The sequence below is a fragment of the Corythoichthys intestinalis genome, chromosome 6 (genome assembly GCF_030265065.1).
Source record: "Corythoichthys intestinalis isolate RoL2023-P3 chromosome 6, ASM3026506v1, whole genome shotgun sequence".
NCBI classification, from domain to species: domain Eukaryota; kingdom Metazoa; phylum Chordata; class Actinopteri; order Syngnathiformes; family Syngnathidae; genus Corythoichthys; species Corythoichthys intestinalis.
The window spans coordinates 10045054-10070519 of record NC_080400.1 but is presented as its reverse complement, the minus strand read 5'-3'; the positions used below and the strand labels follow the sequence as shown (position 1 = coordinate 10070519).

Genomic DNA, 25466 nt, shown 5'->3' with positions numbered 1-25466 from the left:
ACCTCGTTAGAAGAAGTTAGACCTCTTTGACAGCCAGAAATCTTGCTTGTTTGTAGGTGACCAAATACTTATTTTCCACTCAGATTTGGAAATAAATTCTTTAAAAATCAAGCAATGTGATTTTCTGTTTTTTTTTTTTTTCCCCACATTCTGTCTCTCATGGTTGAGGTTTACCCATGTTGACAATTACAGGTCTCTCTTATCTTTTCAAGGAGGAGAACTTGCACAATTGGTGGTTGACTAAATACCAGTACTTATTTGCCCCACTGTCTGCACCGGCATCGTCACAAACGTGATCACACAAAACGCAACCACGCATCACATCCCCGCATTTCCTCCTTCTTCTGAATCCTCACAAATAAAACATAAAATTTCGGGGGTTTTCGGGCTTGGGCAAGCAAATCAAGTTAATTGGTCGGGCTCGGGCAGCATCGTGCTTTAATACCCGCAGGCCGGTCGGGTCGGGCTGGATTTTTTATGCCCGATCTAACTTCTAGCGTCATGTAATGTTAGCATACCGTACACCTATTCAGCCTGTTGTTCTCTATTGTATTTTAAATTTTAAAGATGACATGTCTGTTCTTGGTTCTGGATTCTATCAAAAAAATTTCCTTTAAAAAATGCGACTTATACTCCGGTGCGACTTATATATTTTTTTAGGGCTGTCAAAATTATCGCGTTAACGGGCGTTAATTAATTTTTTAAATTAATCACGTTAAAATATGTGACGCAATTAACGCATGCACTGAATGAGCCGCTCTCGCATGGCCTCAAACAGATGTCAATGAGGCCGTTTATGGACATTAAGAGTGAAGCGAATGCCACCAGCCGCTTGGGGGCAGCGCAGTGCCGTTCCATACTAATGTTATTCCTTCTAATAGTGGGAGAATTAGTAGTTGTGAGATGTTTATGCTGTTGCTTTATGCTCCACACATATTTCGGTAAGTTTGCTTTCTTTTAGTGGCAATTATGTGTCTCTTGTTGTATTTTGGGTAAGATATGCTCAGAGATATATCTGTTATAAAGGCGAGTGGACACAGGCATTCTTTGGGCTGCGCCGTTTATTGGCATACGCTTCGGCAACTCCTTCAGAACAAACAGAAGTATCATTTAGTGAAAGCACAAAAAAAATAATATTGCTATCTCTCAAAAAAACTAATGTTCACAAAAAGAAAAAAAAAGACTTCAGTCCGTAGTAATGAGGCCCTATTCTCACACAGCTAAACAACAATGCAAAGTGAACTGGCATTACTCAGAGTTTGGCTCACTCAATTTTTATTATTGTTATTTTTATTCTTATTATTATTATATTAACGCTACTTTTGATTGAAAATTGTACAAATTTTATTAAAACGAAAATATGAAGAGGGGTTTTAATATAAAATTACTATAACTTGTAACTATAACATTTATCTTTTATGAACTACAAGTCTTACTATCCATGGATCACTTAAACAGAAAGAATGTTAATAATGCCATTTGTGGATTTATTGTTATAATAAACAAATACAGCACTTATGTACAGTATGTTGTATGTATATATCCGTCTTGTGTCTTATCTTTCCATTCCAACAATAATTTACAGAAAAATATGGCATACTTTAGAGATGGTTTGAATTGCGATTAATTGCGATTAATTACGATTAATTAATTTTTAAGCTGTAATTAACTCGATTAAAAATTTTAATCGTTTGACACCCCTAGTTTTTTTTCCTTTTCATTGCGCAATTTTATGGCTGGTGCGACTTATACTCAGGTGCGACGTATAGTCCGAAAAATACGGTATTTGAAGTTGAATGTAACTGAAATGTACTTTGAACTGAGCTCGTTTTGAACATTGAATTCAGTCAATCTTTCACGTACTGCTAGATGGAGCCTGCGTGGCACTGGTGGTTCTCGCACCACACTTTTTGAACCACTGGTTTTGCGTTTTTGCAGTTTTACTGTCCGGGTGGAATGCTTCAGGGTGTCTGGCTAAGCTCACGAGCTCGTACCTCCCAATATAAACGCCCTTATCAGCTTCATGTTTTCTACCTAATGGAAACGCAACGGCGGAGTGGGAGGACGCTGCGACGTAAATACAAGGCGGTTGTATACCACGTTTACAGCCGGGTGGTCTGCTCCCCGTCCTAACCCTTCACGGCTACTCCTCGCATTCCAGCGTCCGCGGGGGCTTATCCCCGGGCGGCGTGCACAAAGCTCACTCTCACGATCCAGCTCGCGGGAGAGGAGGGCGGCCTTGGCGCAAACCTCCGCCCCCGCCTTGAGCTTGAGGATTCATTCCAGAAGTCCATGATTTCATTTTTTCATTATTTGACGGTGATAGACGTCCGATCGTGTGGCTCTTTTTGGGGTTCTGGTGTGAATTTAAATGAGTTTATCACTAGTAGACATCCATTAAATTTGACCCATTATTATTCCGATTTGCATTTATAATTTATTTGTTTTGCTATTTGTAATTGTACCTGCAGTATTAATTCAGGATTTAGCATAGGTTTTTGGGCTGTGGAATGAATAGATCGAATTGTAATGTAGTCATATGGGAAAATCCTGCTCGACGTACGATCATTTCGACTTGCAAACCAGGTCCTGGAAGAAATTAAATTCATATTTAGAGGTACCACTCTATTAGTTACAGTTTGAAAAATTAACTGTGTAAATAAATTTGTGACTTAACTCCCGAGTTAGTGACTTGACTTGCCCAACCACAATTAAAACGTCATCACAAGCAACATTTTCATATTTTTCTCACTATAACTGACTGCCACCCTCCCCAATGAAATGGACGTTTACTTGTGATAAACTCTTTTTAACCCTTTAACACCTGAGCATTTTTTTCGTCCGGATTTATATGTCTTTGATGTCGCTTTTATATTTCAAAGAAAAATTGTTCACAATGGCTTGATTGGGTCCCTTTTTTCAGGACATTATGAAATTTATGTCCAAACTGTTGTTTTCTTCACTGATCAATTATAATCAACATTTTGGACCCACAAAAGACAAAAAAAAAGTCGCAAAATCTTTTGTCCAAATTTGTAATATTGATTTCCCATTGACAATCAAACATGCCCGACCAACCGTTTCGAACCTTGATAATATTTATTCAACTTGTTAGGATGAACATTCAAAGGAAATATATTAAGACTGAATAGTTTTATATTTGACAATTCATCCCAAACTGCAGGTATGGTCATGGCGTTTTTGCCCTTTACACATACTATGGTCAAAACAGTTTATATACAGTAGAACAATAGTGAAAATACAGAACCCCTAGCAAAAAGTATAGAATCACCAGTCTCGGACGAGCACTCACTCGAATGAATTATTATTATTATTATGTAGAACAAACTAAGATAAAAAAACCTGAAAAAAAATAATGACTTAGTTCAAAAGTGCAACTCATTGGCAATCAGAACCACTAAAAGAAATGAATAAAAAACATTGTGGTGGTCAGTAAATGTTACTTTTGTAGAGTAAATGCAGGGAAATAAATATAGAATCACTCCATTCTGAAGAGAAAAATATGGAATCACTCAATTTTGAGTAGAAAATACAGACACGACCAGTCAATTTCCTTTCCTTAATTGGGCCCCTGCCTCAAATTAGATCTGCTCGTTAGTCAGCAGATAAAAACAGTGCAATTATCACACCTTGGAGGGTTGCTGGACTAAGTGGAGTCACAAGAATCATGGCTCCAACAAGAGAGATGTCTCTTGAGACCAAGGATAGGACTATCAAACTTCTTGAAGAAGGTAACGCTACTCGTATGGTGTCCAAAAATGTGGGCTGTTCACAGTCAGCTGTATCAAAGATCTGGGCCAAGTACAAACAACAAGGCAAGGTTGTTAAAGTTAAGCGTACAGGTAGACCGAGGAAGACATCCATATTTCATGACAAAGAACTAAAGGCCATATTTCTTGAAAACAGAAGATGTACAAGACAAAAGAAGAAGACATGGAAGGAAGCTGGAGTAGAGATATGTGACAGAACTGTGCAAAATTGCCTACAGGAAATGGGATTTTTCATACAGGAAAGCTAAAAGGAAACTATCTCATTGACACTTAAACAGAAAAGAACAAGACTGCAATGGGCTAAAGAGAGGCAATCATGGACTGTGAATGACTGGATGAAGGTCATTTTCAGTGATGGGTCAGGAATCTGCATTGGACAAGTTGGTGATGCTGGAACTTTTGTTAGGTGCCGTTCCAGTGAGATTTACAAAAATAACTGCCTGAAAAAAACATCAAAATTCCCTCTATCCTTGATTTCATGCATGTCAGGCAAAGGCACTGGGGAGATGGCTGTGGTTAAATCTTCAATAAATGCACAAGTTTACATTGAAGTCATCAAGTCCTTGCCTCGGAGACTGGAAGCTGTCATAAAAGCCGGAGTTGGTGCAACTAAATACTAGAGATGTGTTTTGATTGTTATTTCTTTGTTTTTTTCTCGTGATTCCATATATTTTTCCTCAGAATGGAGTGATCCTATATTTATTTCCCTATACTTGCTCTATAAAAGTAACATTTACTGACCACCAAAATGTTTTTTATTCATTTATTTTAGTGTTTCTGAATGCTAAAGGGTTGCACTTTGGAACTAATTCATAATTTTTTCAAGCTTTTTATCTGAGTTTGTTCTACATAATAAAATGTCTGAGTGAGTGCTCGTCCGAGACTGGTGATTCCATACTTTTTGCTAGGGGTTGTGTGTATATATATATATATATATATATATATATATATATATATATATATATATATATATATATATATATATATATATATATATATATATATATATATATATATACTATATATATACTATATATATATATATATATATACTATATATAACACCAAATGGGTTTGGAGGATGTCTCTTTGTGAGGTTACATATTGCACCCATCGCCTTATCAAAAGTATGAACATGCAATCAAGCTTCTCGAGCACACACATCTATATAGAAATTGAAAAGATTGACAGTGAGAAAAACAATCAAATATAACATAGTCTTTTCAAGCATACTGACAATAAACTAGTTCAGTTCATTTCCCCTTAATCAAGACAAATGGCTATGTCATACATTATGTCACAAAGCCCACTCTTCCGCTGTTTCTGCTGTCACTCTTCCCAACTCACTGACTCATCCGAACAACACAACGACAAATCTGGTCCATCCTCTTCCTCGAGTTGATGAAATAATGCATTAGCTTGCGCTAAATTTAGTTTTCGATTCATTCCGCATGTTTCAAAGTCGCTCGCTCAATCCAACCGGCCATCGCTCGCTACCTCGCCTTCCTTTCCTTAGGTGGCGCCTCGCTCGGCAATTTATCAAAAATGTTAACAATACCTCCATCTTTTGTGACCCCACAATGCCTCCTGGGATATGTTGTCTTTCGTGGTTTGTGCTTTCCTTTTGAAAAAGGACAAGAAATGATGGAAATATGGACATAAACACATGGTCCATGCAGCGTTTTAATGCATATTTATGAGGGCAATAAAACTATAAAACTCAAATGACATTATCTCCCGTTTTACGTGGTCGATTGACTTCAAGTAAAAACGGGCGTGGGCCTCAACTTCCGCACTTTTAAATGAGACCAACCGGTGGCACTTGGTTGACGTAAGTACAGCGTGACGAAGCTTCAAAGACGATATGCATAAACGTGTCGCAGCCGACACGTCCAATGTTAAAGGGTTGAATTCACAGCAGAAGAATGAAAAAAGCCACAACTGGATTTCTATCCCTGTCAATGGCAGCCAGAGAGTTGATGGTACATTAGAACTTCCTTTCATGTTAGCGTTACTTCCGCTGACGTTTTTCTGGAGCGACAGCTTTGGTACAGACTTCTATCGCTGCTATTTTAACGACCGGCGTATGGAATGTATGGCAGCTGGCGGCATTCCCGGGAACCGAGATTAGTGTTACCGGCTCCCAGCGTGTTTACTTTGCAAAGTGTAGCGGTGGTATGCTCGCTCACTCGCACTTATTCATCCACGCGTCGTTTCTGAGCAAGTATGTGAGGATGATTCCAAGTCGATGTAGTTGTGTCGTTAAAGCAATTTTTAGGAGAGTCAAAGGATTGTTTGACTTAATTTTTGGAATTTGGAATTATATCCCACAGTTTAGGTGTTAAATTTAAGACTTTGGGGCCAAATTAGGTACACCACACTTACTTTTCTTATCTGTGTGTTACCTGTGTATGTTCTTTGTGTTATTTTATGTCATTTGATTTCATTTGATTTCATTTCATTCACCTTTATTTTCTATTGTATTTTTTTTTTTTCATTTTTAGAAAATAACAAAAAACTAGTATAATTACATTTTTATTATTATTACTGTAATTTTTGCTAATCAAATAATCGGACGATTAATTAAACGATTATTCGGGTAAATGTCACTTTTTCCAATGACCTTCACAATTTAACTTGAAGTTGTTTGGGGCATGTTTTAAGTAACAGTAAAGACAAAATTGATGATTAATTCCTTCAAAAACATTGTCTTGTATGACAGTTTACAGTTTGAATGGGAGTTTGTATTGAAAGGAGACTAAGCTGTTATATGTGTGTGGTTTTACTATCTAACAATAACTCAAGTGCTAATATGCTTCTCCAAAACACAATACAAATGGACACTTAAGACACTGATTAGTATAATCGCTAACTAGCGTAGCGCTCCGTGCTAAGTAGTAACGTCTCACCAACAAAGAATACAAACAATACAGTTGACCTCTGAAGGAGGCACACTGGATCTAACAACAAAAAGGACAATCTAATTCTCGACACTTCGTAATATTGATTCAGCAACCCAATCTGAGTGTAGCAGTGAACTCACTCTCTCTTGCTCTAATCACTGGCATGACCAGCCTCACATTACACACAAACAAGGACCGAATCGATGATCAAATTTGTTGGCAAATAATTTATTAATTGATTTAATCGGTTAGTTGTTGGAGCCTTATTGTTGATGAATGAGATTTATAAAAAATATATATATATATTAAACTACTGCTACTACACAATACAGCAGTGGACATTGAATAATTAACCCAAATAACATAAATGCATACAAGCACACTGACAATACAACAACGAAAACAAAAAACAATCAGAAGTAACATGAAAAAAGTGACTAAACTAAATCTAATTAAAACCAAGTCAAAAGAGATGAAACTTGCAATCAACAATGTTTTTTCGCAATATTTTTTCTCTTAGAATCAAAGCCCAACGTCGATGTTTGGCCTTCGCTACCGCCCATGCAGAGCGACGAGGGCAGCGATCGCTTCGTGGCGGAGGAGGATTCGGATGAGCCGCCGTTCGACGGGGGCGCCGACGGTCTCACGCCTGACGCGCCAATCATTACCAGCCCGCCGCAGACCTACAAACCGGACGTGTACGACCTGGAGTGGAGAGCTGGACCCGACGGCGGGAGCCCCATCAATGCATATTTTGTCCGATATCGTAAGGTGAGGCCCAAAAAAAAAAAAAAAAAAAAAAAAGGACAAAAATTCCTGTTATGATACTGAGGGTTCGTACGGGTCCTTGAAACCGTTGAAAATACTTGGATGTGAGTGGTGTGGTGTGAAAAATGCTTGAATTATGCATAAAGTCCTTGAAAATGCTTGAAAGTGTTTGGCACACAATATTTCTCAGCACCCTGTCTAAAAATATGAATTATGGAAAGTAAATATATTTGCTTCATCTCTGCTACGCGCTCGTTCCGAAGTTGCTCTCCTAAATGTCCTGCGTCAAAACGTCGCTCCCAAGAGTGCAGCGTATTTGAGTCTGTGTGTAAGCAGTTTAGAGTTTAATCAAGTGAACAATTTACAAATAGAGTAGTATTTAAATGCATAAAGGTGCATTTGCTGTGGTTTAGTACAATACTTTTATCAAACGACCAGTTCATTTTTCTACAACATCGCGTGGACATCGAGGACAGTGCCTCTGGATTGGCAGACCGGGGTGGTGGTCTCCCTTATTAAAAAGGGGAACTGGAAGGTGCAGGGGTGGCGTTAACCGAATATTTTCCGTCGTTGACCGTTTTTTTAAAATGGTGACGGAAAAAACTGAAGTCCGTCCGTCATTTTGACAGGTTGCAATTTACACCCCAAACCACAGGGTGGCGAGTGAGCATATTAATTAGCTATTGTCTCTCTTGATGCATGACGTCGTTGGCCTTACTCGGAAAAATGGTAAGACAACTGAGCGTCCGAACTAAGGCTACGTTCATACTACAGGTCTTAATGCACGAATCCGATTTTTTCGTGTTTTTCCGACTCGAGTGAGGCATTAACTTGACGGTCTGAACGTGACAAGTCGCATAGAACGGGACCATTTCAAATCCGATCTGGGTCACTTTCGTATGTGGTCTAAATCCGATCTAGGCCACATTTTTTCAGACTGTCGCGGCGGTCTGTACTGTCCAGTCCCGCAAATCTGATTTAATGCAGCAATTACGTCATAAAAAAGCGAGAGACGGTACGGTAGCTACGGTAGCAATGCAGCAGTGCGTTATTAGCGCCTAGCTTGCCTTGAACACGGCTTTTTAGGAAGGGTCGGACTTGACAACAGTCATAAAAAAATAAAAATAGGTTTGAGGATAAGCCTGAGAATGATTGGTTTTCTCTCTGCTCCATATAAGCAATATTTCAACATTGCTTACACGGCCGAGAGTCAGGGCAAACTGCCCGTATGTGTGTGTGACATGCACGAACAGTGCGTGCATGCTATCGATCCATATACTTTGAATATAAACCTGTACAGGGATTATTCATGCCTGTTATTTGTGTCCTCTTTTTAACAGCAACAAGCCTATGGCTACGTTCATACTACAGGTCTTAATGCACGAATCCGATTTTTTGTCATATCTGCGCACTAATTCGCAGTCCGACATGCGCTGAGCAAGACGACCCGCATGCGCAGAGGCATCAAAACAAATGACCATACAATAACACATGCTGGCTGTCATCCGTCATTCCAGGGATATCATATTTTGCTTATTAAAAAGAGGACACAAATAACAGGCATGAATAATCCCTGTACAGGTTTATATTCAAAGTACTGTATTTTTCGGTCTACAAGTCGCTCCTGAGTATAAGTCGATCCAGCCATAAAATGCCCAACGAAGAGAAAAAAAACATATACAAGTCGCACCGGAGTATAAGTCGAATTTTGGGGGGAAATTTACTTGATAAAATCCAACACATAGAACAGACATGTCATCTTAAAAGGCAATTTAATATAAAAATACAATAGAGAACAACATGCTAAATAAATGTACAGTGCATGAACAACGAAATGTGAATATACTGTCTTACGCTACGGCCTGTCCTGGCTATACAGCGAACTCCCAAAAGACAATGCTGGGCGTCCGTATAATTTGCTGAATCAATTTGGTCCTCGATAGAAAACAGGTTCGCATCAACGTAAATAAATGATAATTAGGTACTATTAGTAATAAGTAACAGGTTAGCATGCGTTCGCTATCATTAGCACATCGTTCAAACAACCACACAACTGGCTCTAAGTGTCCGATCGCGGGTGGAAAACACACAACAACAACAGAAAAGATGATACACGCAGGCGTTGCCTCTGTAGAGATGATTTAAAAGCATAAACAATGAAAGTAGGTTCAACATCCGTCTATTCTCTCTAGCTAACTCGCCCACTCACTCAGAGCTACGTAGCTGTCCGTCTTCTTCTGGCGTGTCACGTAAACAAGTGCGAGTGCGCCCTCACGTGGACGTGAAAGCGCCACAAACTAAATGCATCCATTTCAAGATAAAAAAGTCAATAATACAATTGAACATACACTGCCAAAGGCAGAACGCGAACGTGGCCATAGCTATAAAGAGTTATTCAGATAACTATAGCATAAGAACATGCTAACAACTTTACAAAACCATCAGTGTCACTGCAAAACACCAAAATAACATGTGAAATTATATCATAATGTGTTAATAATTCCACACATAAGTCGCTCCTGAGTATAAGTCGCACCCCCAGCCAAAATATGAAAAAAACCGCGACTTATAGTCCGAAAAATACGGTATATGGATCGATAGCATGCACGCACTGTTCGTGCATGTCACACACACATACAAGCAGTTTGCCCCGACTCTCGGCCGTGTAAGCAATGTTGAAATATTGCTTATATGGAGCAGAGAGAAAACCGATCATTCTCAGGCTTATCCTCAAACCCATTTTTTTAAATTAATTTTTTTATGACTTGTCAAGTCCGACCTAAAAAGCCGTGTTCAAGGCAAGCTAGGCGCTAATAACGCACAGCTGCTTGATGTGTGATGGGGCTGTGTGGATTCTCTGTTAAGCTTGTTCGGACAGAATATTAATTAAAGATGAATGAAAACTAAATACTATTGAATATGTCATTATTAACATTTTAAAAATTTAAGTGACGGGTAAAAATAGATTATGACCGGATTTTTATGACCCTGTCAGTCAAAATGACAGACAACGAAAAAGTCTAGCGCAACCTCTGGAAGGTGTGTTCTAATTATAGTGGGATCACACTCCTCAGCCTCCACGGTAGGGTTGGGCATCGTTTGAAATTGAACGATTCTGGTTCCAGTTGCGATTCCACGTTTCGATTCCGGTTCCGAACGATTCCCGATTCCGATTCTTTTAAGAAGCAGGGTCAAAAAAAAAAAATACGGGGTCAAAAAAAAATGCATAGTTTATATTAAAGTCTTACGTTTTCGACATTTTTGGGAATTAAATGAACTTCTCACAGGGCTAATTATAACTTGTATATAAATATCAGTCTTTAAACTCGAGCAATTTTTTTCCGCTCGGCGCTCAGGGCATCGAAACAAGGAATTGAAATTTTAAAATTCGAATGATTCCGGGAGCATCGGAGTGTTAGAACCGGTTCCCATCGATGCTCGATGCTCAACCCTACTCCCTGGTAAAGTCTATTCAGGGATGCCGGAGAGGAGGGTCCGTCGGGAAGTCGAATCTCGGATTCAGGAGGAGCAGTGTGGTTCTAGGCCCTGCCGTGGAACAGCGGACCAGCTCTGCACCCTTGGCAGTGTCCTCGAGGGTGCATGGGAGTCCGCCCAACCAGTCTACATGTGTTTTGTGGATCTGGAGAAGGCGAACGACAGTGTGCCTCGGGGAGTCTTGTGGGGGGTACTCCAGGCAGACCCCCTTGGTAAGGGCTGTCCGGTCCCTGTACGACCGGTGTCAGAGTTTGGTCCGCATTGCCGGCAGTAAGTCGAATTCGTACCCAGTTAGGGTTGGGCTCCGCCAAGGCTGCCCTTTGTCACCGATTCTGTTCATAATTTTTATGGACAGAATTTCTAGACGCAGCCGAAGCGTTGAGGGGGGGGTCCGGTTTGATGACCTCAGCATTGCATCTCTGCTTTTTGCAGATGATGTGGTGCTGTTGGCTTTATCAAGCCTTGACCTTCAACTCTTACTGGAGTGGTTCGCAGTCGAGTGTGAAGCAGTTGGGGTGAAGATCAGCACTTCCAAATCCGAGACCATGGTCCTCAGCCGGAAAAGGGGGGAGTCCCCTCTCCGGGTCGCGGATGAGATCCTGCCCCAAGTGGAGAAGTTCAACTATCTTGGGGTCTTGATTCAAAATACCGAGGGGCTCAGGAAGTAGAAAAATAGAAAGCCTATATTAAATCATGGCTTTGTTCTGAGGCTATGGCCGAAACATGTCGACATTTTTTTAATCAGAACAAAACCATGATTTAATAAAGACTTTTTATTTTTCTACTTTCTGAATGCCTCGTTTTTGTTAATTATCACTTCTTCGATCCCCACACCGAAGAGCACCAGAAGTACACTTTCTACACCCAGCAGCACTCCACGCACCTCATATTGAACTATCTTGGGGTCTTGTTCACGAGTGAGGGTTTGAGGGAGTGGGAGATCGACAGGCGGATCGGTGCAGTGTCTGCAGTAATGCGGACTCTGCACGGTTCCGTAGTAGTGAATAAGGAGCTGAACCGAAACGCGAAGCTCTCGATTTACCAGTCGATCTGCGTTCCTACCTTCACTTATGGTCACGAGCTGTGGGTCGCGACCGAAAGAACAAGACCCCGGATGCAAGTTGCCGAAATGAGTTTCCTCCACAGGGTGTCCGGGCTCTCCAGACAGAGATAGGGTGAGAAGCTCGGTCATCCGGGAGGGACTCTGCGTCGAGCCGCTACTCCTCCGCATCGAGAGGAGCCAAATGAGGTGGCTCGGGCATCCGGTTCAGATGCTTCCTGGACACCTCCCTGGAGAGGTGTTCCGGGCATGACCCACCGGCGGGAAGTCCCGGGAACGACCCAGTACACGCTCTCTCGGCTGGACTGGGAACGCCTTGGGATCCCGCCAGTGGAGCTGGTAGAAGTGGCTGGGAAGAGGGAAGTCTGGGTGTCCTTCGACAGCTCTTTGGTCTTGGCCATAGTGGAGTTTGGAATGTGACTGACTGAGGTTGTGGACAGGTGTCTTTTATACTGATAATGACTTAAAACAGGTGCCATTAATACAGGTAACAAGTGGAGCCTCGTTAGAAGAATTTAGACCTCTTTGACAGCCAGAAATCTTGCTTTTTTTGTAGTTGACCAAATACTTATTTTCCACTCTGATTTGGAAATAAATTCTTTAAAAATCAAACAATGTGATTTTCTGTTTTTTTTTTTTTCCACATACTGTCTCTCATGGTTGAGGTTTACCCATGTTGACAATTACAGGCCTCTCTATCTTTTCAAGTAGGAGAACTTGCACAATTGGTGGTTGACTAAATACTTGTTTGCCCCACTGTATTTAGCGCAATTATCTACATAGTTTTCATGCCCAAAGTGCTTTACATGAGCACACATTTACCCTTTCACGCACACATTCACACGCCAGTGGTGCTGCTGCCATGCTAAGCACTGTCAACCCATTGGGGGCCGGTAGCCATGGCTGTTGTTGTTGTTTAAGACGCTTCGCTTTCGTGGGAGGAAGAGGAAATGCAGAGGAAACCACGGCAGCTTAGGTCAACAAAAATGGTGCAGTTTTGAAAATCGAACTTGCCGATTTGAACGATTTTAACACCAGGAACGTCTTTCGGTTCAAAATAGAATAATCGAAGAGCCTTACTATCACTACGCCAGCACCTCTGCTATTGGACGCGCTCAGAGTTTGCCACAAAACACTGACTGCCGCCGGGAGCGCACCCTCCTAGAGGAAATTCAGAATCAGCACTTTTCAAACTAAATTTCTTGAGCCTCTGGGGTCGCAGATGATTTTGGACGACGCTTGCGTACTTGTAAGAAAGCACCATATTTTTATTTCTGCCTCATAGTTTAAACAAACAACAACAAAAAAAGCATTGGGATAACGTTCAAAGGTCCTGGAAAAGCTGGAAAATTGATGTTCAAGGTTCTTAAAAAGTGCTTGAATTTTGACATGAAAAAGATGTATGAACCCTGGATATTGGCATTTGTATAAGATTTTGCAATTTTTCAGGTGGACGAGATGGCTACAGTGATGGAAAGCTGGCTGACAGTGCGAGTGCCTGGCAGCGAGCGGTCGCTGCGGCTTTCAGAGTTGGACGCGTCCAGCTTGTACGAGGTGCTCATGGTGGCTAGGAGCTCGGCGGGAGAGGGCCAGCCGGCCATGCTTACATTTCGCACTGGGAAAGGTGTGTAGTATAGTAGTACACTGTAAAAACAAAACAAAAAAAGATAAAAAAGTTCTATTTATAGTGTCTGAAAAAAGCAGGGAAGCCGTAAAATAATGGTAACTGTTATTTTGGCAGTCAAACATGCTTATTACTGAGCTACCAAACCGGAAAGGATAAATGACCGTCGCTATTATGTCACACCAGAAATTTTGAATGGTCATAACTTGACAGATATACAACATATCTGCGCCAAACCTCTGGTGCTTGTTGAGAGTCGTATGTTGAAGGGCTCTGTAGTCATTTGCATTAATCCTACAACGTCAACTAGCGGCCACAAAAAGTCACTCATTTTACTTATACATGTGCATTTCCTTTCAGGTTGATGACTGAAGTTACAAGACCTTTTGCAATACTACATTTTAAGGCCCATGTCCACATGTCTCTGTCTGTTGCCATGACAACCCTTTGTTCGCCATTAAAAGGAATATATTTCTTCAGGGACTTAGACATCTTATAGAGCCATGATATTTGGCACACTTGGTCGAATTGGCGCAATGAGAAGATTCATTTGGGTTTTGAATAAGGGCGTGGCTGCACAGCTCGGTAGCGCCTCTTTTGTAGGACCCTCTTCATTAGGGTTTTTTTTCACCCAGGTGTGTGAATGTATTTCTCATCTCAGAATTAGGGCTGTCAAACGATTAAAATTTTTAATCGAGTTAATTACAGCTTAACAATTAATTATTAATTAATCACAATTCAAACCATCTATAAAATATGCCATATTTTTCTGTAAATTATTGTTGGAATGGAAAGATAAGACACAAGATGGATATATACATTCAACATACGGTACAATAAATCAACAAGATGGCATTAACATTGTTAACATTCTGTTGAAGCAATCCATGGATAGAAAGACTTGTAGTTTTTAAAAGATAAATGTTAGTACAAGTTATAGAAATTTTATATTAAAACCCCTCTTAATGTTTTCGTTTTAATAAAATTTGTAAAATTTTCAATCAAAAAATAAACTAGTAGCCCGCCATTGTTGATGTCAATAATTACACAATGCTCATGGGTGCTTAAGCCCATAAAATCAGTCGCACCCAAGCGCCAGCAGAGGGTGACAAAACTCCAAAAAACACAAGTAACAAGTTGGCATTGCACTGTGCTGTCATTTTAATCTGTTTGAGCGGGGCATGAGCGTTAAGTGAGTCAAATATTTTAACGTGATTCATTTAAAAAATTAATTACCGCCCGTTAACGCGATAATTTTGCCAGCCCTACTCAGGATATACAAAAACATCTCGTCAGCCATGCCCACAACACAAAAGAGGTTCCATACAAAAAGAGGCGAGTTTTGAGCACATGTTAGTCTCTGTCAAGATGATCTGCCACCACCCTGAGCTGCGTGACGTCCAAATTGCATGATGTCCGAGTTGCGCCAACCTGCACGGCCCGTTCAGTCCTGCTTGCGGGCCCATTTTACACATTATTATGTAATTTCACGTTATTTTCACATTAAAGCACAACAGGGCAAACAAAGTCTGTGTTCAACATTGGCAGTAACTTATAAAAACAACTAAGAAGGGCTGAACAAAATGGCACCGAAAAGAAAATCATATTCTGCAGATTACAAGCGGCAAGTAGTGAAATATGCAGCTGAAAACAGTAATCGAGCAGCAGAAAGAAAGTTTGGAATTAGCGAGAAACTTGTAAGGGACTATAGAAATGCAGAGGCTACTGTTATTGCAGACATGTCCAAAGTGTGGCCTGGGGGCCAGATGTGGCCCGTGGTCAAATTTCATCCGGCCCCCAGCCTCTGTCATAAGATCAATAACGCCTGGCCCACACACAGACTTAATAAATTGGTCAGCAGTACTGCTACCAGCATATGAAGTACCTTACACATTAAATGTTGCTCCTCATTTACCCACTAAAAGGCAGCAGTACTCTAAGCAAGATTACCCGGTGTGACCCTTGACTTCCAGTTTTCTAAAATGGCAACAATCAACAACAACAAAAAAGTGAACTGCGACGGCCAACGCTTCAAGGATAGGTGGAAATTGGACTATTTTTTCACTAAAATACGCAACAACTGTGTCTGCCTCATTTGTAAAGAGACAGTCGCTGTTTTTAAAGAGTTCAATGTGAGGCGATATGACAAAACAAGACACGCTCACATGTACGACAAGATTACAGGGAAGATACGCAGCGAGAAATTGAAGCAACTTGAAGCTAGTTTAATTTCACAGCAGCAAGATCCCGAGAGTCGAAGAGAATGCCACAAAGGCTAGTTGTGAGATTGTTGAAATTATTAATTAAAAAAATAACAATAAAGCAAATGTGACACACAGAATGGCTAGCTAAAATTTGCTTAAATATATTGTTCTACGTAAAGGACGTCAGCCAAGGTCGCCCCGCACATTTTTACCACACCAAATCTGGCCCCCTCTGCAAAAAGTTTGGACACCCCTGTCTTATTGAAATGAATAAAACAAAAAGGCTAAACGTGGCCTAAAAGCTAGGTGGCCACAGCTATAAGGACGAGTTTGCACATGGGTGCTTGAACTATATTTTTATTTTAATTTGCCTTTCAAGATGACATGTCTGTTCTTGGTGTTGCATTTAATCAATTTTTCTTCAAAAATGCGATTTATACTCCGGTGTGACTTATAGAATTTTTTCCTCTTCATTGCGCATTTTGGGCTGGTGTGACTTAGGCTCATGTGCGACTTTTAGTCTGAAAAATACAGTACTCCAGACTTCACGTGATTGGATCTGGACATCCCTATTAATAATTTTAACTTGTTACCATTGATGCAATAGACATCCAATCCATTCGAATTGGGAGAGATGGTAGTGAATGAACGAATGTTCCACCCTCCCAGCTTAAATGGTTTGATGGTGTACTAGTGATGAACGTTTTCAATCCACAACAGAAGGTTGAAAAGAGTCACATAATTAGACATCTATCATCATCAATGATACTGAAAGAGTTAGTAAATCAGTCGTTAGACCGTATCAAGTAAACAAAAAGAAAGTTATTCATTCGTTTTCGGGACAAGAAAATCTCAATCCAAGCCCATACGGCTGCACATCCCAAGAAAACTGCTCGACCACAGCCGGAAAAGTCCAAAGTATGCGGCGAGCGTGGCTAGGATTGTCGTATGCCTGCGAGGACTAGCCGCTTTCCAAATGCTAACGCCTTTCTGCCGAGAAATATCCGAGCGGGCCAAAAAGAGCTTGTTTTGAGTTTCGTCCACTGTCATTTATTGCTTTTCTGCTCAGCCTATATCAGGATGAGCTCTACTCAGTGTTGGAAATGAACAAATGTCTCAGTCTTGGCTTGTTTTTTTTTTCCCTTTTAGATGGAAAAACGGGAGCGGGAAAAATCCGTTTATGAGTCAAAACTTATCCAGTGTTAAAAAATGGCACAAAAAACAACTTAAGAAATCAGTCAATCACCGTCAGTTACATAATTGTCAAGTTGCCCTTCAGGTTGTTGTCGTTCTTGTTGATATCAATGTTGTTTTCGGCAGCCCTTTTAATTTTTGTCTTAACTAGACATGTGCCGATTAGTGGTTTCAAGGTACACCGTGGTATGAAAATGTCAAGGTTTCAGAACCACAAAAATTTTCCATCATACCGTCCCTACGGTATTAGCTATTTTTTATGTCCCAAAAATGCAGGGAGAAATCGCTCGCTTGCAGCTGCAAGGTTGTTGTTGCTCCGTGTCAGTGAGTCAGCTGTGCTACACGATGGCTGGAGGAGGTGAAACTCCGGAGTTTTTTCCCTCATCGAAGAAAACAAAATCGTTGGTATGGGAATTCTTAGGTTACTGAAAAGTTGCAGAACAACCGACATGTAAAACATGTTTGCGGAAAGTGGCTGCCGAGGAGGCAATACCTCCAATATGAGTTTGCATTTATACAAAATTAAAGGGTAGTAAACACTGTCATGAACGTTTCCCACCAGCTACGAGAGTTAATTCCAGCGTGTTTAGTGTGTCTAGCTTTGGTAAAACGTGTTTTTTTCTCTCCTGCAACTGTCTGTGTTGAGAAAAAGTATGTGTATAATGTAAGCATGGTACGAGTCATACACACAATTTCACATATGTAGTATTTACCTTAAATTTTTTTAATACAGTATGGTTTTTTTTTTTTTTTTCCAAAAATAATTAGGAGTTAGCCCATTGTAGTCCTCACTTTCCCAATTTCTCTCCTATCCATGCATACACTAACCCAAAAATGAGCTGAGTGAGCTGATTATCAACCAAAAAGTTTCTTTTAAGGGTCAAACGGTGGCGCCTGCCATCCAGCCGAAACTTGAGCCGCCTCCTGATCAAACGAAAGCGGCTCAGGGTTGTTCGTGTGCTTTGAATGGGGGGGGCGACAACTGGGAACATGTGTGGGACTTTGTTTTGCTTCCTCCTTACGCCTCGTGCTCTTCCTCTTCTAGAAAAGAGCGCCTCGTCCAACAAAAACCCCTCCAACAAACCTCCCGTCGTCCTGATGCCGCCTAAAGCGCCCGAGGACAAAACGCCCAACACGCACTTTGGCGTGGTCATCCATGATAGAGGTAAATTTTGCCATGTTCCATCTTTGAGTCTATTTTTGAAAGAATAATATACCAACACTTTCACTCATTGGCTGCAATTGACTGAGATAGACGTCCAATCCGTTTGAACTGGCAGGGCTAGGCAGTGAATAATCACATATTTAGCGGTATACATGTGGGAGCCTCTTAATAGCCTCTCAGTTGTACTTATTAATAACACATGCATGTTTCTGTTAACTGCACCAGCACATTTTCTGCCAAATCTATGCATAACAGTGTGTCTGAGTGTAAAATGCAGTGTTGCACTGGCTCTCGATACCGATTCCAAACACCTGGCTTTGTGGTATTGGCCGATGCTGATAGTGTACGATGTTTTTTGAAAAAAATATGCATTATTTTTCTTTTAATATCATATTACTGCATACTCGCTGGACTGTTAAATAATTGCTATCATGACATGGTTATACACTGCTTAACTTATTCTGCCATTCACGGGGCTAGACATCCATTGCATTTGAATTGGGAGGCATACTGATACTTGTATCGGGACTAATCTGGAACTAAAATGACGTAATCAGTATTGGGGAGTACTAAGAAATCATGCGCCGATGCCTTGCAATTAGTGCTGTCAAATGTATCATGTTAACGGGCGGTAATTAATTTTTTTAATTAATCACGTTAAAATTAGGGGGTGTCAAACGTTTAAATTTTTAATCGAGTTAATCACAGCTTAAAATTTAATTAGTCGTAATTAATCGCAATTCAAACCATCTATAAAATATGCCATATCCTCTGTATATTATTGTTGGAATGGAAGGATAAGACACAAGACGAATACAGTGGTACCTCTACATACGAAGTTAATCCGTTCCAGGACCTTGATTGTAAGTCGAAATGGTCGTATGTCGAGCAGGCTTTTCCCATAGGAATACATTGTAATTCAATTAATTCGTTCCACAGCCCAAAAACCCAACCTAATCCATTATAAATACTGCTGGTACTATTACAAATAGCAATTAAACAAAGCAAAACAAATAACTTATGAATAAAAGTCGTAATAATAATAATAATAATAACAACAATCAGTGGTTTGAAAAAAGCATTTTTATTGTCACCTTAACGTAAAAGCGGTGAATGGAGACGAAGCAGACAGCGCATGTTGCAGGAGGACACGGCGAGCCCGTGCTGTAATTTAACACATTAAATTAGACACATGTAAAACGAAAATTCGTTTAAAAAAAAAATAGCCTTTTTTTTTCACCTTGATTTAGAGTGGTGAACGAGACAGCGGGTGTTGCAGGAGGAGGGAATACGGCGAGCCGAGGGAGGATGCGGCGAGCCACGTTCTACTTTAACAAACACATTAGACACATGTAAAACGAAAATTAGTTTAAAAAACATTTAAAAAAAAAAAAAAAAAAAGGTTTCTTTTATTGTCACCTTAACTTAGGGTGCATGGCGAACGGAGGCGGCCGAGACAGCTCCACGTAGCCTCCTTCCTCCACGATGTTTTCAAAATGCTGAACAAATTCCTTGGCAGTCTCGGCGTCACAACTTGCAGCCTCCCCGTGACGAACAACAGAATGAATACCGGTCCGTTTCTTGAACTTTTCGAACCAACCGTGAGAAGCCTTGAATTCTTCCTCGGTGGCGAGATGGCTCTCCACTTCCGCGTTCCCTTCAGGTGCGGTCTTTAAGTCATTATAAACAGCGCACGCTTTCTGACAGATTATTGCTTCAGTGACTGAATCACCAGCGATCTCTTTATCCTTAATCCAAATGAGTAAAAGGCGTTCCATCTCCTCCAAAATAACGCCACGACGTTTCGACAGGATAGTAGTCCCTTTGGAGGCGTTTACCTTCTTTATAGCTTCCGCCTGCTTGATGACCGTCGAAATTGTTGACATATTCCGGCCATATTGTCGAGCCAACTCGCTAACGCGTGCACCCTGCTCATATTTTTCAATCATCTCTTTCTTAATTTCAATTGTAAGCATCTCCTTTTTCCTTTTCCCCTCACTTTTACCAACGACCTTGGGACCCATGTTGATTTTTTTTTTAAAAGAAAACCCGCCGTGCTGCGGTATTCAGCGAAACCAATTCAATCACGACGCTGCCGTAAATCGTCGTATTTCGAGCAACTCGTCGGATGTAGAAACAAATGGCGGCTCAAATTTTACGTCGGATGTCGAAAAGATCGTGTGTCGAAGTGATCGTATGTAGAGGTACCACTGTATATACATTCAACATACGGTACATATGTACTGTATTTGTTTATTATAACAATAAATCGTAATAAATAGATGGCATTAACATTATCAACATTCTTTCTGTTAAAGCGATTCACGTACACAAAGACTTGTAGTTCTTAAAAGATAAATGTTAGTACAAGTTATAGTATTTTTATATTAAAACCACTCTTAATGTTTTTGTTTTAGTAAAATTTGTAAAATTCGCAAAATAATAGAAGGACGTGATGCATGACTGAGGAAGCAAAGGACTTTGTGGCTTCATTATGGATTTCTTTTCAGTTTGTTTTTAGAATCTTTGGAAAGGAAATCAGCTATTTTAATCATTTTCACCATATAATTACTCTCTAAATGTGACAAGGGAACTAACAAGACTTCCCTAACCTTCCGCTAACCCTCATCTCTGTCTTCCGCTGCTGCCTGTCTAAGCTCGGCTCTCGGCCGGTGCCGTAAGTACACATTCCTCCTTTGATTTATCCTTTCCGCTTCCTCCTTTCCTAATTCCTTCCATCCTCATCGCCGCGTCCCGACGCCACGGTTCAAGGGTTCACGCCTCTTCTCGTCTCCCCCCGGCAGTGCCGGAGGCGCCCGACCGGCCCACCATCTCCATGGCCACCGAAAGCTCCGTCTACGTCACCTGGATCCCCAGAGCCAACGGCGGATCACCCATCACGGCGTTCCGAGTGGAGTACAAACGCAGCCGTAGCACCGAGTGGGGAGTGGCGGCCGACAATATCTCGCCGCTTAAGCTTTCAGTGGAAGTTCGCAATCTGGAGCCTGGTGAGAACTCTGAAATGTGGACATATATGCGGTCATTTTTTCAGGTAGACTGATTTTCGTTCTTCTTCTTTCTGTCCCTCAGGCGCCACTTACCGGTTCCGCGTGGCAGCCATGAATTTGTACGGCGAGAGTCCTCACAGTGTGGCGTCACGGCCGTACCAGGTGCCCCAAGCTAGTCCCCGCATGACCGACCGGCCCGTGGTGGGACCGCACATCTCCGCCACCGACGCCATCAGCGACACGCAGATCATGCTGCGATGGACTGTGAGTCAGCCTTATTATGTGTACACGGAGGGGACGTGTCTTATTTAGTCAACTACCAATTGTGCAAGTTCTCCGACTTGAAAAGATTAGACAGGCCGGTAATTGTCAACATGGGTAAACCTCAACCATTAGAGACAGAATGTGGAAAAAAAAAAAACAGAAAATCGCATTGTTTGATTTTGAAAGAATTTATTTCCGAAATAGAGTGGAAACTCAGCCAGGGACTAAAATCCTGCACTGCCAGACGTGTCCCCCTGCTGAAGAAAGTACACGTCCAGGCCCGTCTGTGGTTCGCTAGAGAGCATTTGGATGATATAGAAGAGGACTGGGAGAATGTGTTATGGTCAGATGAAACTAAAATAGAACTTTTTGGTAGAAACACAGGTTCTCGTGTTTGTAGGAGAAAGAATACTGAATTGCATCCGAAGAACACCATACCCACTGTGAAGCATGGGGGTGGAAACATCATGCTTTGGGGCTGTTTTTCTGCAAAGGGACCAGGACGACTGATCTGTGTAAAGGAAAGAATGAATGGGGAGATTTTGAGTGAAAATCTCCTTCCATCAGCAAGGGCATTGAAGATGAGACGTGGCTGGATCTTTCAGCATGACAATGATCCCAAACACACAGCCAGGACAACAAAGGAGTGGCTTCGTAAGAAGCATTTCAAGTTCCTGGAGTGGCCTAGCCAGTCTCCAGATCTCAACCCAATCGAAAATCTGTGGAGGGAGTTGAAAGTCCGTGTTGCCCAACGACAGCCCCAAAACATCACTGCTCTAGAGGAGATCTTCATGGAGGAATGGGCAAAAATACCAGCAACATAGTGTTGAAAAGCTTGAGAGAGTTACAGAAAACGTTTGGCTTCCGTTATTGCCAACAAAGGGTACATAACAAAGTATTGAGATGAACTTTTGGAATTGACCAAATACTTATTTTCCACCATGATTCGCAAATAAATTCTTTAAAAATCAAACAATGTGATTTTTCTGGGGGTTTTTTTCCCCACATTCTGTCTCTCATGGTTGAGGTTTACCCATGTTGACAATTACAGGCCTCTCTAATATTTTCAAGTGGGAGAACTTGCACAATTAGTGGTTGACTAAATACTTATCAGCCCCACTGTATGCTGTAAAGTGACCAAGTGAATTTTGATTTTACAAAATGAAATAGTTGTAAAAATACAACTAACCTTATATTTCGGACTATAAGTCGCATTTTTTTCATAGTTTGACCGGGGGTGCAATTTCACTATCAGTTGACTGCACCTTACCCACTTAAAAATTGTTCGAGGTCTGAAATTTCAATCATAGATGCATTTCCACCCATAGAGAGATCATTTTTAAAAAATCCAGAAATCACATTGTATGATTTAAAAAAATAAATAATTCATTTGTAATTTAAAGGGGTTCATAAATATTTGTACCCCTGAGAATCAGCAATAATTATCACGCTCAAAGAGTTGTCAGTCTACCTTAAAAAAGTCCACCTTTACCCCATGAGTAACCACCCACTCACCACCCGTTTGAGCTCATTATTGTTACCTGTGCACCCCAGTCAGTCATAATCCATGTGCTACCATGGGCAAGACCAGAGAGCTTATGATAGACACCAGAGAAAATATTTTTGAGCTCCACGAAGCTGGTAAAGGCTATGGGACAATTGGAAAGCAACTTGGTGAGAATAAATCAACAGTTGCAGCAATTGTTAGAAAATGGAAAAGGCTAAACATGACTGATAGTCTACCGCAGACTAGGCCTCCATGTAAAATCTCTCCTCGTGGGGCATCACTCATGATGAGAAAATTGAGTGCTCAGCCTAGAACTACACGGCAGGAGCTGGTTAATGACCTGAAGAGAGCTGGATGCACAGTTTCAACGTTTCAGTAGAGCACTAAGGTGCAATGGTTTAAAATCATGCATTGCTAGGAACCTTTACAGGTTGAAGCCAGTACATGTGAAGGCCCGTCTGAAGTTTGCCAGGGATCATCTGAACGATGCAGAAGGGTCATGAAGAAAATCATGTGGTCAGAGTAGAACTTTTTGTTGCAAACATCGTTTGTGGAGGAAAAAGAAGGATGAGTACAATCCCCCCTATTCAAGATGCTACATTCTTACATCCTGCACACATTCCACATTCGAGAAATAGAAAAACAACATTTGTGAAATTGTGTTAGTGTCGTTATGGCTGTGATATAGGTATTTTTAAAAACGGCCTTAGTTAGGGCTTTAAAAAGTCATAAATTTAACTTGAGGAAACCTGTAAGAACCCTGCTAGTACATTTAACAGTATACATTTGATCTAGGCCTGAACGATATTAGAAAAAACTATTGCTGCGATTTTTTTGGGGGTTGCAATATATTGCGATATTATATTGCGATATTAAAAAAAAAAAATATATATATATATATATATATATATATATATATATATTTTTTTTTTTTTTTTTTTTTTTGCATTGGAAAAAGATACATATTATACATATATTAGACATTTTTTTCAAAATTTTCCCCCTAAAATATGCTTTAAAAAATGATTCGCTCGCATATTTTAAATTTTTAAACAAATCACGTCACAATGAAAAATATAGCATCTGTAAAAAAAGTCATGGATATCTACCACATAACTTTCGCTAAATAATATTTTTTTGTTACTGTCGCATTTTCCCTGCTATGTTAGATGATAAAATAACTTATCCGAAAAAAGAAAAATTGGGGGAAAAAAACTTTTAAAAGGGTAAATATATGAAAAAGAAAATCTCGACCACTCCTTGATGTCTGCTATTTCTGCATTGCGAACCCTGTTAAAGTACCATGTTTCACTCATAAAATAAAATGAAATAATCCTGCTGCGGCCAGTCACAGCTGTGTCTTGACACTCAGTGATACATGCGACATGGAGTTTTTGGATCGAAACAAGATAAGTATAATATCTCGTTAAAGTCATGGTGTCTGTAATTCTGCTCTCGCATGCTCTCACCTCCAGCTAGGGTTTTGCTGTTTAAAAAACATTTCTTTTTTTTTAAAAATGCCCTCCTGTTAAAAATGTTTCTTCCCCCAGAAAGTTGAGATTTTAAGCTTTCCAATCATGTACCACACGAGCAGATCATCGAATCATTTTTAAACAAGAATAATGTCCTGTAGTAGAAAAATGCTTTGCTTTATTTTAATGCTTCTGTTTATCTACCTTGGCTGCAGAATCACTTCTAGTGTTTATTTCCTTGACACAACACAACAGGTGTACAAAGCATACCCATTCGTCAGAACACCGGCTGTCCCCAACATTTCCACGCACACACATTCATTCCAGCGCACGCTTCCTTCATGCAACGCCTTCTTAACAAGTTAAACGACGACTGAAAGATGCGGTGTGACTGAAGTCCGCCTCTGTGGCAAGATCAAACACAACCATCGTTAACTTTAATAAGCAAGTGCGCAGAGGAACAAAGACCTAGGAGAGGGAGGGAGGGGGAGAGGGAGGTTGTGTGAGTGTCACTAAAGCGATCAGCTCAGGACAGAGAAAGCATGGAGCAACATGCATTTGTGGATCAGGGGTCGCGTTAACCGAATATTTTCCGTCGTTGACCGATTTTTTAAGACGGTGACGGAAAAAACTGAAATCCATCCGTCATTTTGACCGGTTGCAATTCACACCCCAGACCACAGGGTGGCGAGTGAGCTTATTAATTAGCTATTGTCTCTCTTGATGCGTGACGTCGTTGGCCTTATTCTGAAAAATGTCAAGGCAACTGAGTGTCCGAAGTTTCTTCAAAAAGCCCCAAAACGACGATGGTGTTGATAAAAGAGGTGAAAAAACAGGGACTGCACAAGCGGGCACGCAATTCAAGTCCATGCGCACCAGGAGGAAAGTGTGAGACTACGCTCAGGCCACAGCAGGTGAACTGTTAATTTCATTGTTCCATATGCTACATATGGTAGGCTACCTAACTACTGGGGCCACAGTTAGCTGTTTTTGTCACTGCGGTGAAAAAGT

At 40.8% G+C, this 25466-nt stretch overlaps 2 protein-coding genes across 5 annotated transcripts in view; one reads left to right on the top strand and one right to left on the bottom strand.

Annotated features, from left to right (window-relative positions):
* The window catches only part of LOC130917402 (cell adhesion molecule-related/down-regulated by oncogenes-like), a 134058-nt gene that overhangs the window by 81799 nt on the left and 26793 nt on the right, over window positions 1–25466 (top strand). For all 4 annotated transcript variants that reach the window (XM_057838761.1, XM_057838762.1, XM_057838760.1 and 1 more), the window contains exons 8-12: window positions 7215–7465; window positions 13467–13641; window positions 18085–18204; window positions 21009–21212; window positions 21295–21476. In XM_057838761.1, the coding sequence (XP_057694744.1) occupies window positions 7215–7465; window positions 13467–13641; window positions 18085–18204; window positions 21009–21212; window positions 21295–21476 (932 nt within the window). The remainder of the gene's footprint in view (window positions 1–7214; window positions 7466–13466; window positions 13642–18084; window positions 18205–21008; window positions 21213–21294; window positions 21477–25466) is intronic.
* LOC130917403 (tigger transposable element-derived protein 1-like) lies at window positions 19272–20372 on the bottom strand. The gene is made up of 3 exons (XM_057838763.1): window positions 19624–20372; window positions 19445–19529; window positions 19272–19368 (listed from the first exon to the last, which is right to left on the bottom strand). The coding sequence occupies exons 1-2, from the start codon at window positions 20226–20228 to the stop codon at window positions 19451–19453; spliced, it is 684 nt and encodes a 227-aa protein (XP_057694746.1). The 5' UTR covers window positions 20229–20372; the 3' UTR covers window positions 19272–19368; window positions 19445–19450.